Here is an 18796-nt window from a genome sequence, read left to right on the forward strand (position 1 = left end):
CACCATCATCTCTACATACTACAACTGCAGCTCTCTGTATTATCTAATTAGTTGCAGTAGCAGCAGCTCAGTGTCACAGCCAGGATTTCTATATAATACAGAGGGTGCCTTTTTGGGCCCAGGCTGACTTTCATGCTGCCTGGGTGACTACAGTGTGATTGACTGCTGTAAAACAGCAAATAAATAGGGATGGGCGGATTTTTTCGCCTTGTTTCGCCGCAAAAATGACGCCCATAGACTTGTATGGCGTCATGTGTCAAGACGCCCATAGACTTTAATTGGCGTCTGCAACATTTCGCCAGCGGCTAATTTTTGGCGAAATGGGTCAAATTCGCCCATCCCTACAAATAAACAGTAAGAGACTAACACACCCAAAGCTAGCAGTATAGGGAGGAGTGCATGTGTATATACTACAGCTAACAACCTTATGTAAAAGAGAGAGCTCTGACACATGTTCCATGATAAACTCACAGGGGGAACTGTCTTAACACATTAGAACTACTCCTGCCCTATGCACACAGCCTAAATGACAGTGTGCAGCCTCTATAGGGTATAATGACAGGGCAGCTGGAATGTTGTCCAAATAAATATATGGCTAGCCTGCAGGATCAATCATGTATATATATATATATATATATATATATATATATATATATATATATATATATATATATATATATATATAAATATACACATGTATTTATATATATATATATATATAAAGATGACATCTGTAACTCAATAAAGCCCAGTAAAATTAGAGGTAAGACTTTGAAGACAGGATGCTGAATCAAGTAACAATATCTATAGTGCAATACGCAGACTTATTAAAGCAAAGCCCAAGAAAATGACTGGCTTGCTCTACTCCCAACTGAGCCCTACGCCCTCTCTGTATACTCCAACTACAGCTCTCTGTATACTCTAATGAGTTGCAGTAGCAGCAGCTCAGTGTCACAGGCTGGATTTCTATATAATACAGAGGGTGCCTGTTGAGCCCAGGCTGACTTCCATGCTGCCTAAGTGACTACAGCGAGATTAACTGATGATAAACGGCAAATAAACAGAAAGAAACTAACAAGCATCTTCCCAAATATTCTACTCCCAAAGCCAGTAGTTTACTGATGAGTTAATGTGTATATACTGCAGCTAATAACATTATATTACAGAGAGAGCTCTGCCTCATGTTTCTACCTGCTCAGAAGATAAGGAAGTGAACTGTTCACATTCGTGTCTTTCTCTGCACCCAGCCCAGCTTTCCCTTGCCTTAACTGATTCCTTCTCACCTTCATCTGATTATGCCAATCTTTGAATATAAACCAGTGTAATGTGGCTGCTGGTCATTCTGATCCCTTGTCATGCAGCCCCTGTATTTATACTGTAGCTCCAGGGCTTTCCTTTCTGGGCTGAGGGCAGGGGAAAAACTGAGTGTGACTACAGACAAGGGGGGGGTAACTCCAGAGAGGGTTTTGCTTGTATGACAACCCCCGCTGCTAGATATAGCATTTAAATATAAATGATATTACAGTAGATTAGACATAAATGTATGTGAAGCCCTTTAATTGTTGTTACTTTTCTTTTAAAAGATTGGGTATGAGGTTACCAAGCGACTAAAATAATTCAAATGTTAGTAGCGATGTGTTTAGGCTGCAAATAAGACATGTATTGCTGACAAGTCTGCCTTGCACAGACCTGTACTCCATTCCACTCCTGCACCTTATGTCAGATTTGTAATCTAGTACAAGTTGCAGAGTGCAGAAATGCTCTGGATGCAAGTGCTTCTTTAATGACGGCTCAGGGCCTTAATAAGTTATCCCTGCTGTATTTCTTTAGACTCTTTTGATGTAGTGAGAGTTTTAAAGGTGGCTGACAGTTTCTAAATACAAGTCATTTATAAGAAATTAACTCCTACAGATCAGTCTTGATTAAATGACTTGCTGGACTGCATCAGACCAAGTGCAATTAAAGGGATACTGTCATGGGAAAAAACATTTTTTCAAAATGAATCGGTTAATAGTGCTGCTCCAGCAGAATTCTGCACTGAAATCCATTTCTCAAAAGAGCAAACAGATTTTTTTTATATTCAATGTTGAAATCTGACATGGGGCTAGACATTTTGTCAATTTCCCAGCTGCCCCAAGTCATGTGACTTGTGCTCTGATAAACTTCAAACACTCTTTGCTGCTGTACTGCAAGTTGGAGTGATATCACCCCCCTCCCTTTTCCCCCCCAGCAGCCAAACAAAAGAACAATGGGAAGGTAACCAGATAGCAGCTCCCTAACACAAGATAACAGCTGTCTGGTAGATCTAAGAACAGCACTCAATAGTAAAAACCCATGTCTCACTGAGACACATTCAGTTACATTGAGAAGGAAAAACAGCAGCCTGCCAGAAAGCATTTCTCTCCTAAAGTGCAGGCACAAGTCACATGACCAGGGGCAGCTGGGAAATTGACAAAATGTCTAGCCCCATGTCAGATTTTAAAATTGAATATATAAAAATCTGTTTGCTCTTTTGAGAAATGGATTTCAGTGCAGAATTCTGCTGGAGCGGCACTATTAACTGATTCATTTTGGAATTTTTTTTTTTCCCATGACAGTATCCCTTTCAATGATGCGCAGTCCTGTTAATAGATGTATTGCAATTTTAAGTGTCAAACAGTGTCCTAATACTTGCATTCTTCCTCAGCTCAAACTTTGTTGAGAAGCAAATTAGATCCTTTTGCAGTTGGGCTGTTGAAATGCATAAACAGTCTGTAAAAAATAAGCTTCACTTTGCAATGCAAGATGCTTAAGAACCAACCCAGCAGCAAACCTGGACACAGCCAGGGGTGCACAGTGTTTTACATTTCCAGTTTTTACATTTGATGAAACAGCTGTGCTATTTATCCAGTCACGCGGGTCTTGCCACATTTCCCTTTCTAGAGTTCCATTTATATTGCATGAACACATGTTTACTTCCATAAATAAGTTTTAGGCAAACACCTCTATGTTAATAAAGATGCTCCTCTACAGAGACAAAAGGGTATTATTGATCTACTTTTAATTCTATGCAGAAAAGTTCCATGACATAATGCCTAGAGTCAAAAAATGTTATGTCTCGCTGTAGTCAGTAGTGGTGATGATTAAGAATAGTGAGTCTGAACAAGAAAAACATTTTCTCCACAAATGTTTATTATTTCTAAAATATGTGAAAAGTATATTGTAATAATTAAATGTAAATTAAATCCAACACAATCTGCAAATTATTTGCTATATGGGATCAGCTATAGCTATAGCAAAGGAGTGCTGATATCCTATTTTTCACACATATGGAGATCTTTTCCAATAGAGTTCAAGTCCACTATGAACACTAGCAGTTACTGCAGCAACCTACGTTTCAGACGTAGAGGAAAAATACAAAAAGCCACTTTGGTTAAAAATGAGAATAAATAAATAATCATTTGTGCCATGCATACTGGCTATGATATTCTTTTGGTGTGCTGCTATGACTTAGAAGCAAGTGGAAAAGAATTTTAGTGATCTTTCATATTATATTGCAGGTTATTACAGCAATAAACCTAAAGAAATGGTTGATTTGTCCATTCAGAACAAGGTGACACAATTACAAAACATGTAGGATTTAAAATCCATAATATATTTTCCTCCTATCACTTGGTGACAAATAAACACTGTAAAGATCTATAGTGCAGAAATGCTGTCCATTCTACCTCAATGTGATAAAGAGTGACCTACGGCCAGCAAGTGGATTGTTCCAATTATAGCTTGACATTGCTATGCATCTGCTTTGTCCTTTGTAGGGTTACATCATCGTATAAAACCAAAAACAGATTGGTGATAGTATTCTAGCCATTAAAATAAATCTCATCTCAACAAGTAACACAAGCTTTCTATGAACTGCTGTAATGCAGAAATACAAAAGTTATAAACACAGAATATACTGTAATGTGCATCTATACAAAACCCTTAATATATACACATGTATAGATTATTAAAAGATGACAAGTTGTGGCATTGCGGTTAAAGGACCAGTAACATCAAAAAAATTTTTTTGAAAATTGGTTAGTAAACAACGAAAAATAAACATCAAGGCAAATTAAACTTTTAAACAGTAAAGCCTTTATTAAGAAATAACTTACCAAAACTCCACTTCCTGTCCTCTGCAAAAAAGGCGAATGGGCGACCATCCATCCTGCAGAGCTCGATTTCTCCTCCTGGCTATTCTAGTGACAGTCTGCAGCGCTTCACCTATTCCCAGCAGCAGCAGGTACTGGAAGAGCTGGATCAGTGGGGTGCGCATGCCACCTGCTCCGGGAGTTGTAGTGCCCCCGTCCGATGCTGGAAAACCCAAGACGAAGATCAACCCCCCTAAAAGCGATGAGACCGCCAATGCTAAACTACAGGACTGTTCTTTCCCCAGATCTGATACAAGCTCACAGCCATTATAAACAGGCCACAAATCCCGCGAGCTACAACATACCTCCAGTCGGCAGTCACGATTTCCCTCCCCGAGCAGAGACAGTGGATGTATAACCCGTGCGCTGAGATCACCGCTCCTACAGCAAAGCTCCACCTGCTCCGGGAGTTGTAGTGCCCCCGTCTACTTCTCAGTCCATGTCTCCTGCCCAAGATAAGAGTCCGGACAGCAGCAGCAGCATGTCCAACACATTGGACAGCAACACACTGGCTCAGCAAGGCAACTCCATGGATCGCGTGCGTGGCTCTTCCGCCTTCTCCTGCAGCAGCAGGCAGCTTCCAGACTCACAGACAGTATGCTGTGGGGCTGCCGCTGGACATGCTGCTGTCCGGACTCTGGGAGCTAGCAAGCGCGATTTTCAAATGTGTCAGCTGCGAGGAAGCGCTGTGGTTTCCGGAGGGTCTCGCTTTGCTGTAGGAGCGGTGATCTCAGCGCACGGGTTATACATCCACTGTCTCTGATCGGGGAGGGAAATCGTGACTGCCGACTGGAGGTATGTTGTAGCTCGCGGGATTTGTGGCCTGTTTATAATGGCTGTGAGCTTGTGTCAGATCTGGGGAAAGAACAGTCCTGTAGTTTAGCATTGGCGGTCTCATCGCTTTTAGGGGGGTTGATCTTCGTCTTGGGTTTTCCAGCATCGGACGGGGGCACTACAACTCCCGGAGCAGGTGGCATGCGCACCCCACTGATCCAGCTCTTCCAGTACCTGCTGCTGCTGGGAATAGGTGAAGCGCTGCAGACTGTCACTAGAATAGCCAGGAGGAGAAATCGAGCTCTGCAGGATGGATGGTCGCCCATTCGCCTTTTTTGCAGAGGACAGGAAGTGGAGTTTTGGTAAGTTATTTCTTAATAAAGGCTTTGCTGTTTAAAAGTTTAATTTGCCTTGATGTTTATTTTTCGTTGTTTACTAACCAATTTTCAAAAAAATTTTTTTGATGTTACTGGTCCTTTAAGTCATCTGCTGCTCAGGGATGTCATATCATCCTATTAGATGTTTATTTTAATCATTCTAATCACACCATGCAAGTAAAACTGTAAAAACCAAATTTTACAAGTTTTTATAGTCAAAGCAGGTAAGACGTTGATTTAAACTCACAACTAAAACTCACAACTATATTATCAGAGAAATTTCATAGGCCCCTTTTACTTTTTATTGACAGTGTGACTGTCAGTACCCACTGTTCACCAGATGATCTGCATTGTTGAAACAGTCATTGACTAGCTCACCATACAAACAATCTCAACTATCTCTATAGCTAAGGGCTATATCTAAAGTAACAGTAACACCAAAAAATTTAAGTTTTTAAAGTAATGCATATATAATGTACTGTTGCTCTGCACTGAAACAACTGATGTATTTGCTTCAGAAATACAACTGTAGTTTATATAAACAAGCTGCTGTGTAGCCATGGAGGCAGCCATTCAATGATTAAAAAGGAGAAAAGGCACAGGATACACAGCAGATAACAGATAAGCTCTGTAGAGCGTATCTGTTATCTGCTGGGTATACTGTGCTTGAATGGCTGCCCCCATGGCTACACAGCAGCTTGTTTATATAAACCATATTAATGTTTCTGAAGCAAACACACCAGTTTTACTAGTGTAGTGTAACAGTAATTAATATTTTCATTACTTTAAAACACTTTTACTTTTTGGTGTTACTGTTCCTTTAACTGACAATTGAGGCCATGTGTTGCCCTGTGAATATGACTTAATTTGTTTTCTCCCTTTCTACACAATTTTCGATTACTAGATAATCAAGAGATGTCATAGGTGGGGATAAGTGCACTTAGATGAAGTTTTGTTAATGCCAGTCATCTTATGCTCCTTTGATTTAAAGAACAGTTCAGAAGCCTCCATCAAAGATTTCCATGAATAAATACATATAGCAGTTATATAGTAGGCATCTATATTCTATATTAGTGATCTACAAAGTGATGCTAAAGTGATATCCCTGAGAACAATTGTCATTCTTTGCAATAATGAAAGGAATACTATATTCCTAATCCATCCATAGCATCTTGGTGTGCTTGTTAATGACTGCTTAATATTACAAACACCCCCTGCTACCTGCTCAGAAACTCCTTTCTGCTCCAGTTGCTGCTGCATCCCATTGTTTCATTTTTCTTTCTTTGCGTTTGTACCGAATCACTGAGGTTTCCTGGGATTTTATGACTCAATTTCCAGCTTGGTCTGCTGAGAAAAGACAGATGCAGCTGGCTGCTGTGCATTTTTTCTTCTTCTTCTTCAATTTTCCTGCCTCTGTTGCCCTGGGGATTTGTAAGTGGAGCGTGTTGCCACTGTGCTTCAGAAAACACTTTTGCTGGAAGAAAAATACACTGGGCTAGTCACCTAACAAATGTATAAATGTATAAGTTATGAAGCATATCTAAGCTATTGAAAGTTATCTGACAGCTGTCATGTCTTTGCCACAACTTTGAATGTGTAATTCAAAGGGAAAAATTATCAGCTGTTTATAAATCTTTATACACGTTTTTTTTAATGTATTTACAAATACAGAATTGTGATGAACCAGTTAAACTGTAGTATGGACCATTAAACCATACATATCACAAAAAATTATATGAATATAAAAGGTGTACTAGAGTGCCAATATTCAACCACTATCCAAAAGTTAAGATTACGAAAAAATTTGCATTTTATTTACATTTACAAATCCAGGGACACAAAAAATTCTGTTGACACATGATCTGTTATACCTAAGTAAAACAGTACATTGAAACACGTAAATTTAGGGATTCTTTGGATCAGACCTTATCTTGTGTTTATTTTCTAAATTCTTCAACCAAATTCAGTCATCATTTTAAAATAATTTAAAAATTGTATGTGGATTCCCTTTACTTCATAAGCCTACGTTTAAAACTGTTACGTAAGTGACCGAATCCGTCCTTTTTTATTTCACATTTTGTTGCCTTTTTTAAATTACATTCTACTGTACTTATTTGTTGTTTAAACTTAGGAAAACCTTGAATTTCTTTATAAGAGACACAATTCATTGGCTTTGTAATTTGTGTTACATCTGTATAATACCCCATTTATCTGTTTTGTATAAAAAAGTCAAATGACTATAATTTTACAAGTTTACTTATAGTGTATAATTTTTATTGCAGGTCCTCCAGTTATCTCCAGCACACAGACTCAACATGCACTGCATGGAGAAAAAGGGCAGATCAAGTGTTTTATCCGCAGCACTCCTCCTCCAGACAGAATAGTAAGTCAAGAAACTGGTACCTAGAAAAAAATACATTTTATGATTCTACAGTACTGATGTGTGATGTTTAGTGGCATAACTAGATGTTAGTGTGTATAATTATCATTAAACAATACTGGAAAGTGTTTATTTATTATTTGTTTTATTTTCCCAAATTGTTCACTATAAAACTGTTTTGAAGGCTCCTTCTAATATCTGTTTCGAGTAACCTCTGTCTAAAAATTGGTCCCTTAATTTACATGACTTGTTAATAAATCATTAATCATGTTTTTGTAACTTCTGGTTTCTTTTCAGTTAACTTAGAGCATATGCTGTAGAGTCAACACACTTTACATTTGCTAAAAATAGTGGAGACTTTTGTATTTGCATATAAATTTAAGTGCAAGGAATCACAAAATCACAAAACAACCTACTGATGTATCATTTGATCTAATTATTTTCAATAATGAGACTATTATCTTCATATTTTAACTTTAAGTTGACCTTGTATTTAAGGAGACTTTTTTTTAATAAGGTAAAATTTTATTCTTTTAAGTGCAACTTTTCTCCAACTGAAAATTTGCATATTTTCAGTTGGATATACTGTGGTTTAGATTATTTTCAGTTCCATTAATACCTTTTTTTCCCCAGAAATCATTTTAAAAGCTTAAATCCATGCCCACATTCAGTTGTAGAAGATTTCCATTTTAGGCCAGAAACTGAGGTTTTGTAAAAAAAAACAAAACAACAACTGTGCAAGAGTTGTTTTTTAGGTTAAGAATACAGTGACTGCTTAGATATCTGAAAGTTATGTTCTGGTAATATCTACTGTTGCGGTTAGATAATTGAGCACAATGGACTTTAAACCCTATATTTCTGTTACAGTTTCTTTTTGCTACTTCTGTTTGCTAAAAGCCAAAAACTGTTCACAGTTCTTTTCAAACTGAGATCCTCTAATTCTCCTGGGTTATACCTGGTGATACATTTTAGTGGAATAAAATAATAGCTCTACTGCATGAAGTATAATGTTTTGAAGAAAATGTTTTATAGATGGGGGTTTGCAAAAGAGTTGCGTATATAGTTCAGTTTCAGTAAAAAAAAACTGAAAAGCTTCAAACTTTTGTGGACAAAGTTCATTAAAGAGTAATAAAAGGGAATAAAAAATATTAATATAAAAACTCACTTGCAATTTTTTCCAATACATTGCTGCAGATTTTTTTTTTAAAGGGGTTTCCTTTCCAAATGTGTAATCAGCTTAAAAAGGAACTAAAATGTTCTGAAAGCTTGCTATGATTATATCAGTTAGCCAATAAAGGTATCACCTTTATACCACTTTTGTGGTATAAAGATGAAGATTCATAAAAATTCCTTTCTGCCTTGATAGTTCTATATATTCTTATATTTGTAATAAGTATAATAATTCTCCAAAAGAACATATACTTTATCTAAGAATACCTGTTATGTGTGTGTAACTCCCTCTTGACCACCCCCCTGGTGCCAAGGTTGTACCATATTAACAAATACAGGTCCTGAGTCCCCTTTGCAAGGTGAAAGGGTAATGGGAAATTCTTTTCTTGGTAGTGCCTCCACCTAATGGGATCCGGGAATACAACCGCAGGTGGCCCCATTCGGAAAACAGTTATACACACACAGTGCTGTATAACAATTTTAACTTCATACAAAGTTTAAAGGCAAAGTTAACATTCAGTTTAATCATATGCATTCACGTAGCATGACCCACTACCCTGGGAAACCTTTGACAGTCCGATGCTGGTACCTCCCTGCCAGGCAAAGTCCTGCACTACTCCTTTGGCAGACAAAGAGTCTCACTCCCTTTTCCCCAAAGATCACCATTGTTACCAGGTAGTGCTAGCTGCCCAAACACTATTCCTGCTGGACAAGGTATTTGCTCCCACGAGGCAGGCACACACAAAGCCTGTATCAGAACAGGAGACAGCTGAATCCTTTCCTCTATCCTCCAACAGGCAGACTCACCTGAGGGCTCACACAGAGCTGGCAGGCTCACACAGAGCTGGAACAGGCATCCATGTGATGACATCCTCAAAGGCTCAAGGCTCTCCTAGCCGAGCAGACAACTTGCTTTATCCCCCGCAGCTGAACTATAGCTCCTAGCACTGTCCATAGCGCAAGCACACAAAGTCCAGGTTTTGCATTTAGGAGCTCCGAACTTCCTATGCAGAATTGCTAGGACAACATAGTGTAATGCTATATTATTTTGCTGAGACAAGGCAACTAGTAATTTGTTCAGTATCCAAAAATAAAACCAGGCCATCTTTGATCTGGTTTCTGTCAATATAAAACCCTGAGGGCTGTCAGCTGAGTAGGTGAGAACTCACATTGCTATTTTTACTTTATCTTCCTACATACACAAACAAATAGGCAGCAGTCTCCGGCTTAATTCATGTTCTCAAACACTGAAACAGTGTGTAATAAACATAATTGCAAACCAAGAATTATTCTTGTAATGTAATTCATATTTATTTGTCCTTTTTTAGTATCCATACTTGTGACAATATCTATTTATGATGTTTCACATAATTTCAAATGCAGAGAGAGTATGATATAGGAGAAATAAGGAAAATCAGGAAAGCGAGGAAGAGGAAATTGATCCAGATCCTGCTTATTTTTGAGTGCTTCTGGTGTTGACCGACTCCTGCCACCAGCCGTTTGAGAATGATAGTGGTCTGATGAGCGCAATCTTGGATAGGAAAGTAAGAGAGGGGATATTAGTAGTTTAGTATGTTTGGTGCATAAGATTGATAAGGGATAGAAGAGGGTAGTTAGAGCATTATGATGGTTTAGAAATTAATGTGTAGAAGGTGCAATGGACAGTCTCCAATAAAAGGCTTATGCTGGTAGGCTGCAGAGGTGCCTGTGAGATAGTATGAAGACTGTCCAAAAGACTCTACCACTAGAATCCAGCTGCTGATTTTCATTTGAACATTCACCTCGACCTTTGAAAAATCTGCCCCAAAGTGATGGGTGAATAAATTCACTAAACTCACGAAATTACAGCAAATAAATTACGCACATCAGAATAGTCATGTGCATAAAATTGTCATGTCAAAATTATTCAGATGCCCATTGACTTTAATACATTGGGACAAAATAGTTGCGTGTATAAAAACTGTCGCTTTTGTCAAAATTGTCGCGTCAAAATAATTTTTAAATATTTCTCTGTTTTGCTAATTTTACGGCGAGCCGAAATGGCACCGATTTGCCCATCATCAGTGACATACTGTATAACTAACTACACCACCAATGAAAAGTATAAGCTACATGTATACAACAAGAAAGCTTTATCGTAATCCTTAGCCTCAGTCCTAAACTAATCTAAACATACCCTAATGTTACTACATCATACTGCCAAACGCCAATTCTTCATTTTCTATTTCTATTTACTATAACTTAGTTTTCCCAACTAAGAAAACAAGAGGCTGCATATTTCCCTTCAAAATATCATCATTGTCCCAGCATTATAAAGGGACTAGCAAATTGTCCTAAACAATATAAGGAAACGTTACATAGTTAAAAAGTGAAAAAATACAAAGTCCATCAAGTTTACCCCCTCCAAATGAAAACCCAGCATCCATACACACACCCCTCTCTACTTTCACATAAATTATATATACCCATATCTATAATAATGTGTATTTTTTGAGAACATTAAAACTAGATATTTTCCCACATAAAGAAAAACTGATTCACATGTTCACCTGATTATAGTCTGGAAACATGAACTGGCAATAAACTGTATTTTGACATGACTGGGTTAATCCAAGATTGGTTCTCGGTTTTTTAAGTTTATTCTAGAAGAAAAATATACTTTTCTCTGTTAACCAAATTTTTAAAATTGTAGGTTGAAAGAGAAAAATGAAACCCTTCAATAATTTCTTTATCTTCCATGATTCCATAAGTGGAAATGCAATTTCAGTTCACATATTGAATTGCTTGGCAACTCAGACACACAGGACAGGTAGTAGAGAGCCCTGGTGTAATTTGAAAGTTGCTTAGATATTTTAAGTCTGCATTAGATACATCCCTGTATTTAAAAAAGAAAGTAAAATTTACTTTTTTCAGAATCTTGCCAAAATGCCAGCAACTGCCATTTTCAAGTGCTTAGTGCTACGTACATTAACAGTTATCACAAGCTGCTACAAAGTCAAAACATGCCACAAATATATAATTAATTCTATTGTTTTTCAATAGGCCTGGTCGTGGAAAGAGAATGTTCTAGAATCTGGGACATCTGGACGATATACTGTAGAGACAATCAGCACAGATGAGGGTGTTATCTCAACTTTGACCATCAGCAATATAGTGCGGGCTGACTTTCAAACAATCTACAACTGTACTGCATGGAATAGCTTTGGATCTGACACAGAAATCATTCGTCTTAAAGAGCAAGGTGAGCAATAAATGCAATTTTCAAGACATGTCTATAATATATAGTAATTTAATTTTGCTTGAAAGAACATGTGCACGACATTTACAAAACTGTAGGATAACATTATATTTTTAGTTTGTATTGCTCTGTTGGCTGCTTGTTTCATGACATCCCTTATCTTTTGCAAAGCAGCAGTAAGCTTCTTGCTGGGCTGGCATAGTGGCCCAGAGATCATATTACTTATTCACAAATGGTTTGTGCATCTAGCAAAATGACTAGTAACATATGGAGAAATACAATTTTCTCTCATTTCTTTTCCTAAACTATGGGTCTAATAATTCAGAGGTCTGACCAAGATGGACTTATTAACCTATAACTTGATATTTATAATCAAGCAGATAAAAAAACAACAAAAGATTGAGAATCCCCCCCCTTTTTTTATTTTGATGTGATCACCCATCAAAACAACTACCAGAACTGTTGGTCAATAGGGCAGAAATTATTCTCTAAGCAGCCTTGTAGGAGTAGTACTTATATAGTGAAAATGTATCATAAAGCCATGATACTGAAATTCACAAAATATTGATATCAGACCTAAAATCGAAACTATTCAGGTTGGATTTATGTGTACTGTTCTGCAATGTTTCCCACCACCTTTCCTATTATAAATGCCTTTAGGCAAATTATTATAACTGTTCATATTCGCATAGAATTGATTTAGGAAGCTGAAAGTAGCACACCTCATAGAGAGAAAATTTTTCAATTATTTTTCTTTTTTTAACAAATTGGCTAACCACTTCACTGTGAAACTTTGATAGGGAGGGAATCTTTTGTCCAGACTTACTGTTGGTGTTTAAAATACAGAAATAAATAAAAGATCAACCCTTTTGTGGATAACATCTAAAAGAGCAATACTCTTTTTAAAATAGTATTATCTTATATTGCTTATGTTTATGATAAAAGAATATTGCTATAGCATTAAACATTTCCTTTATTTGATTGCTTATGTCATAGATACTTGATCAGAAAAGGAGGGCACTAAATTTATTGCATCCATTGTAACATATTCAAAGAGAAAAATAATCCCTGTCTCTCTGTCCAGCACTGGAATTTAAATTTACAAAAAAATAATGTATTTAAGAAACTGTTTGGACACAAAGGGGCAGATTTACTTAGGGTCGAATAGTCGAACGATTTTTAGTTCGAAATGTTTGTTTCGAAGTCGTAGTCAAAGGTCGAAGTAGCCCATTCTATGGTCGAAGTAGTCAAAAAAACCATTTGAAATTCGAAGTTGTTTTTCCTCTATTCCTTCACTCGAGCATATGTAAATGTGGCCAGCTGTGTATAAAAAATATGCAAAGGCTGTATTTTTTTAGATAAGAATGAGGGTTGTGCACAAAATTATATAATAATATCACAAACTTCATTCTCTCCAAACATACTGTACTATCTGTGGTGAGGTCACTACTAGGATACCTGGGAAAGTCCAGGACGGAGCTTATTTATGCCCCAGGTTCCTAACAGAGTGGTTCCGGGACTGCTAGTCCAGCCCGGGTGTTTTGAGTTGTACTGATGTATTTCAGGTGGTTAATTAAAGAGGCAGCTCAAGCCAGAGTGGAGAGTTCCTGGCTGGGGAAAAGACATAGGAAAGCTGCCTGTGTGAGAGGGATTGAAATCACCAAAAGGTTTGGGATTTTATATCTTCCTGTATGTTCTTTGTTTTGGGGAGACAGGCGATAGGCCTTCTCCTGGTTAGTTAGAAAAACTGACCTGTATTAGTTAGAAGCCCATTAAGTGGCAAGGATTTTATTTTGAATTGTTTGTTTTGTTTATTTTTTCTGCAAGAGACAATAAACTGCCAAAAAGAGACTATACTCTCATGAGTTGTGCTTGTGCCGTGGGCTGTGTTACCCCAGGAAAACTGATCCCAGCTACCTAAACTCTTACATATCGTAAAGAATTTCGTAAAGAATAAAACCCATTTAACAGAAGCAGTGATGTGTTAAATTACACAATGAATAATGTAAAAAAACTTGAACAAAATATATAATCTTGTAAAAATGTAGTATATGTCAAGATACACAATTAGAGGCCCATTTATCAAGGGTCAAATTTAAATTTCATGTGAATTTTTTAAAATTCGAATATAGTCACATTTCGACTGGTAGGTTATTTAAGAAAGATTTTGAATGTCTAATATTCTATTGAATGGTTCTGACCCAAACATTCGGTTCGATCTGTATATGATTCATACGAATCAAGTTTCTCTCCCGAAACTTGGATGTCAGGAAGGCTATTAACATCTCCAGATGGCTCAACGGACCTTTGACTTGTACATGAACTCGGCAGGTTTTAGGTGGTGAATATTCTAATTAGGACTGTTTCCATGGTAGAGGTGTGATAAATCTCACATTCTAACTTACATTCGAATGGGTGGATTAAAATTTGAATGTGTGAATTTCAAAACTCAAAAATTCTAAATCAAATTCACTTTTCGACCATTGATAACACTGCCCATTAATATGAATAGCCTTTATATAATATGTAATTTGCAGACTTATAAACATAAGTTTTTTTGCAGCAAAAGTCATAATTCAAATTTGAGTTTCAAAAACTCTAATTTTAAAAATGTATTATGTATTATGAGTATTGATGGGCAAATCTGATCCCTTTCACTCACGCAAGAAATCTATTTGTCAATTTTTTTGACGTGCATCAATTTTTTTTCTCTTTTTGGTGTCTTTTTCCTTGTGAAAAACCTGCTGAAAAATTTTGCACATCACTAATTAAGAGCAAAAAATTTAAAAAACAAATAAAAAAATATTAAGGTGGAGCTCCACGAGTGTTTTTCGTCAGATTGACTCCCGCCAACCCAACGCTTGCAACAAGTCAGATGGAGTCGCACGTGTAAAAATATAATTGGACTGAATAAAAAGTTGAAGATAACAACTACATTACATCCAACGCGACACTACAGCGTCTTCAGACAGCTGGACCATGTAGTTGTTGACTCCGACTTTTCATTCAGTCCAATTATATCTTCACTTGTGCGACTCCATCCGACTTGTTGCATGTGTTTGTTGGCAACATGATACGACGCAAAACACTCGTGGAGCTCTAACCTTAGGCATCAAACAAATATGATCCATTGAGATGATATTGGTATATTATCTTTCAATCTAAACCATCATTACAATAAGCCTAAAAACCCTTTGAGACCTGACAAACACTCAAGTGAATAAAGTGCAAGAGGGCTAATTTACATGTGCAAGTGCAGTGTGCAAGGTGCAATTTAAGGTGCAAGTTGTTGATTTTTTTTCCACAATAAAGCATTTTTTTTCAATAATTCCAGTGTAATTGCTACCACAATGTGATGATATATCTCAGTGATCCCCAACCAGTAGCTCGTGAGCAACATGTTGCTCTCCAACCCCTTGGATGTTGCTCCCAGTGGCCTCAAAGCAGTTGCTTGTTTATGAATTCCAGGCTTGGAGACGAGTTTTGGTTGTATAAGAACCAGGTGTACTACCAAATAGAACCTCAATGCAGGTTGACAATCCACATAGGGGCTACTAAATGGCCAATCACAGCACTTATTTGGCACCCCAATAACGGTTGTCATGCTAGTGTTGCTCCCCAACTCCTTTTTCTTCTGAATGTTGCTCACAGGTTCAAAAGGTTGGGGATCCCTGATATATCTGATTCAGTTGTGTACAATGCATTAAAAAATGTGCAATTATGCCTGCCCATTAAGGCAAATTGGACACAAATGCACATGAACAAACTTCAGTGTTTGAATATTGTAATTCCCAGTGCCCAAATCATTTTCTGATCCTTAAAACAAAAACTTTGTTGTGCCTTATTTATCAAATTTTCTGCTGCAAACTCCAATCAAATCCACTCTGATTTTTTTAAACTTATTTATCATTACATTTTCCAGAAAATTTTCTTTGTGGGAAAAAATCCGATGTTCTTGATTTTTATGGATTTTTTACCCGAAAACTCAGATTTCTTATGTTTTTTGTCTGAAAACTTTGGGGTATTACACAAAACCCAGCGCACATCAAAAAATCATTGGGACTTCTCCCATTGAATTATATGCAACCTTGACAGGTCTGCAATGCCAGATTTTCTGATACTGACTTTTCCATGCTCGGGGTTTAATAAATTATGTGATTTTTTAAAAGTCTGATTTTATAAAAACACAAATTTTCCATAATTTTTGCATTCAGAGTTTAATAAATAACCCCCTAAATCTTGATCAAAGGCCTGACATTAATTCATTTTATATTTGGTTGTTTGACATGACTTAGGCACATTGGCCACAATTTAAACAATATGATCTGTGGATGATGTAGCTGCACATTAAACCAGCACACAGTTCAGGCCCAGCCAGGGACATTATTTGGATTCTGTGAAATGTTATATTTTTTTTTGTACTAAGCATCTATATTTATATTTAGAAAATGTAAATATTAATCGTGTAGCTTGAAACACACTAGTCACTTACTATGTTTTGTTCAAGCTTTTTTACAGAATTCATTCTGTAAATAACTTTGCACATCGCTGGTTCAGTAACATGGATTTTTTTATACATCTGAGAGACAGAACACAGTGTGAAAGACAGAATGCTTGGTTACATTTACTGAATATAATTTACAAAATTATGTTTGTTATAATTTTATAATATCCTTTTGTGCACAAACTTGGGGGGTTAATTATAAATACTCACACAAATAATAAGTATTTGTGTGAGTTTTTCTCTACCATACATACATACATTTACTATGGGTCGAATATCGAGGGTTAATTAACCCTCAATATTCGACCATCGCAGTAAAATCCTTCAACTTCGATTTTCGTTCGATTAAATGCTGTGAATCGAACGATTCGAAGGATTTAAATCCATCGATCGAACAAGTTTTTTTATAATAAATTTATAAAAATAATTTTTTTGTCAGTTTATAAGCACAAAAAATAAGAAAATCTAAAACCTTGAATTAGATAAATACAATTGAATAAAGACAGATCCCATTGACTTCAAAATGATACTGTAGACTTTTAAATTTATACTAGAGGTTTTTTATGCTTTTTTGCTGAAAAATGTTGAAGAATCTTGTTTTTAACCTCTATATAAATGTAGAATTTTTATCATAAAAAAGTTCAATTTGTGGAAAAAGAAGATACAAACTAAATCTGCCCCTTGATTTTGATTTCATTCTTGACTAAAAATATGACTTTAGTATATTTGTTACCAGTGTATTTGGCCATAATTACATATGTGCCCAGAGAGAATTACATTTTGTGTATTTTTTGTAGACAAAATGTACTTGGGACAAAATTCCCCATATGAAAAAAGCTGAGATTAACATTTTTGTTACCATGAGAGCATATTGTGCTTATAATTGCATACCCTGATAAAAAAAAAATTTGCATTGTAAAAATTAAAAAAAATAAAAAAAATAATCAGATGTGGCGTTACACAGCTGCATGGCCTATATTGCCTATTGTGGTTAATTTGTTTAATCCTATCAATGCTTCATTATAGCTTATTCAGTGGATCTATATGAAATGCCTGAAAAACAATAATGAACAGACACCTTGATTATAAATGAGGTTGAGTCTCCTTGTTAAAGAAATGTTCATATAGGAAGAACTATGTTCAGTTGTATATTCACTTCACACATGTCCATGGTAATAAACCTTTGACTTACATTTTTATCTATAATCTGTAGATAATTGTTCTTTTAACTGTCATATTTCTAAAAAAAAAATGTAGCAAGAGTACAGTGGTCTTTCAAACAAGGCAGTAGCTTGCTTTGTTTTCTGCTTATATGAGGCTCTTTTGCAAATATTTGAATTAAAATGGATGTCTATTAGTTCAGATGCTTGGTGAAATAAAGCTATACTCTGCAAAGTGTGCATTGTATTGTCACATAACATCTAACTTTTACTCACGAGCGATAAAACTGCTGTGTTGTTTGTAGCTTCAGCAGAGAGTAAGTCCAGAAATACCTATATTTTCTGTTGATATAACAGATTGTTCATTAAGACATTGGGGAGGTTATAGGCTATACCAGGATAGACATATGGACATCTATAGAGACTGTAGGCAAAGCCATGTTAATCACTTATTGGTATGAACCAATGAATCTTAGTAATCATTAATGTGGGTCTTCTTGGGCCATTTAATAAAGATAAAATTTATTCTTAGACCAGACACATAAGGAGTAATTTATGAAATTCCAATGATTTAATAATGATTTAAAGATCATTTGGAGAAGAGGATTATAGTATAGCCTATACATTCCACCTTGTACTCAAGTACAACATGCAGCACTGTATGTGTAGTGCAGTTCTATGCTTATCAAGGGTCAAATTTCGAATTTGAAAAACTTCGAAATTCGAATTCAAAAAGACCAAAATTAAGTCAAAGTTTTTTTGGCCGAATAGGTCCGTTTTCAATCAAATAGGTTCATATTCGGACAAATTCGAATTGTACGAATCAAAGTAATAGCGCATTCAATCAAATTTTTTTTTGGTTAGACATTCCTGCTGGAGAATGTCACAGATAAAAGAAACCTCTAGAGTTAATAGTTCACATTGCAAAACCCTAAGGGTTTGAAAAAGCTATGGCAAGACCAAGAAAGATTTTAGGTATTCTAGGTGGATGCAGTTACAGTACTTGTACAGTGGCTCTAGG

The 18796-nt window shown here is 36.3% G+C and overlaps 1 protein-coding gene across 3 annotated transcripts in view; it reads left to right on the plus strand.

Moving 5' to 3' along the window:
* The window catches only part of LOC108697229 (kin of IRRE-like protein 3), an 872472-nt gene that overhangs the window by 815324 nt on the left and 38352 nt on the right, over positions 1-18796 (plus strand). For all 3 annotated transcript variants that reach the window (XM_041571296.1, XM_041571297.1, XM_041571298.1), the window contains exons 11-12: positions 7606-7706; positions 11916-12114. In XM_041571296.1, the coding sequence (XP_041427230.1) occupies positions 7606-7706; positions 11916-12114 (300 nt within the window). The remainder of the gene's footprint in view (positions 1-7605; positions 7707-11915; positions 12115-18796) is intronic.

Source organism: Xenopus laevis, chromosome 7S, assembly GCF_017654675.1.
Source record: "Xenopus laevis strain J_2021 chromosome 7S, Xenopus_laevis_v10.1, whole genome shotgun sequence".
NCBI classification, from domain to species: domain Eukaryota; kingdom Metazoa; phylum Chordata; class Amphibia; order Anura; family Pipidae; genus Xenopus; species Xenopus laevis.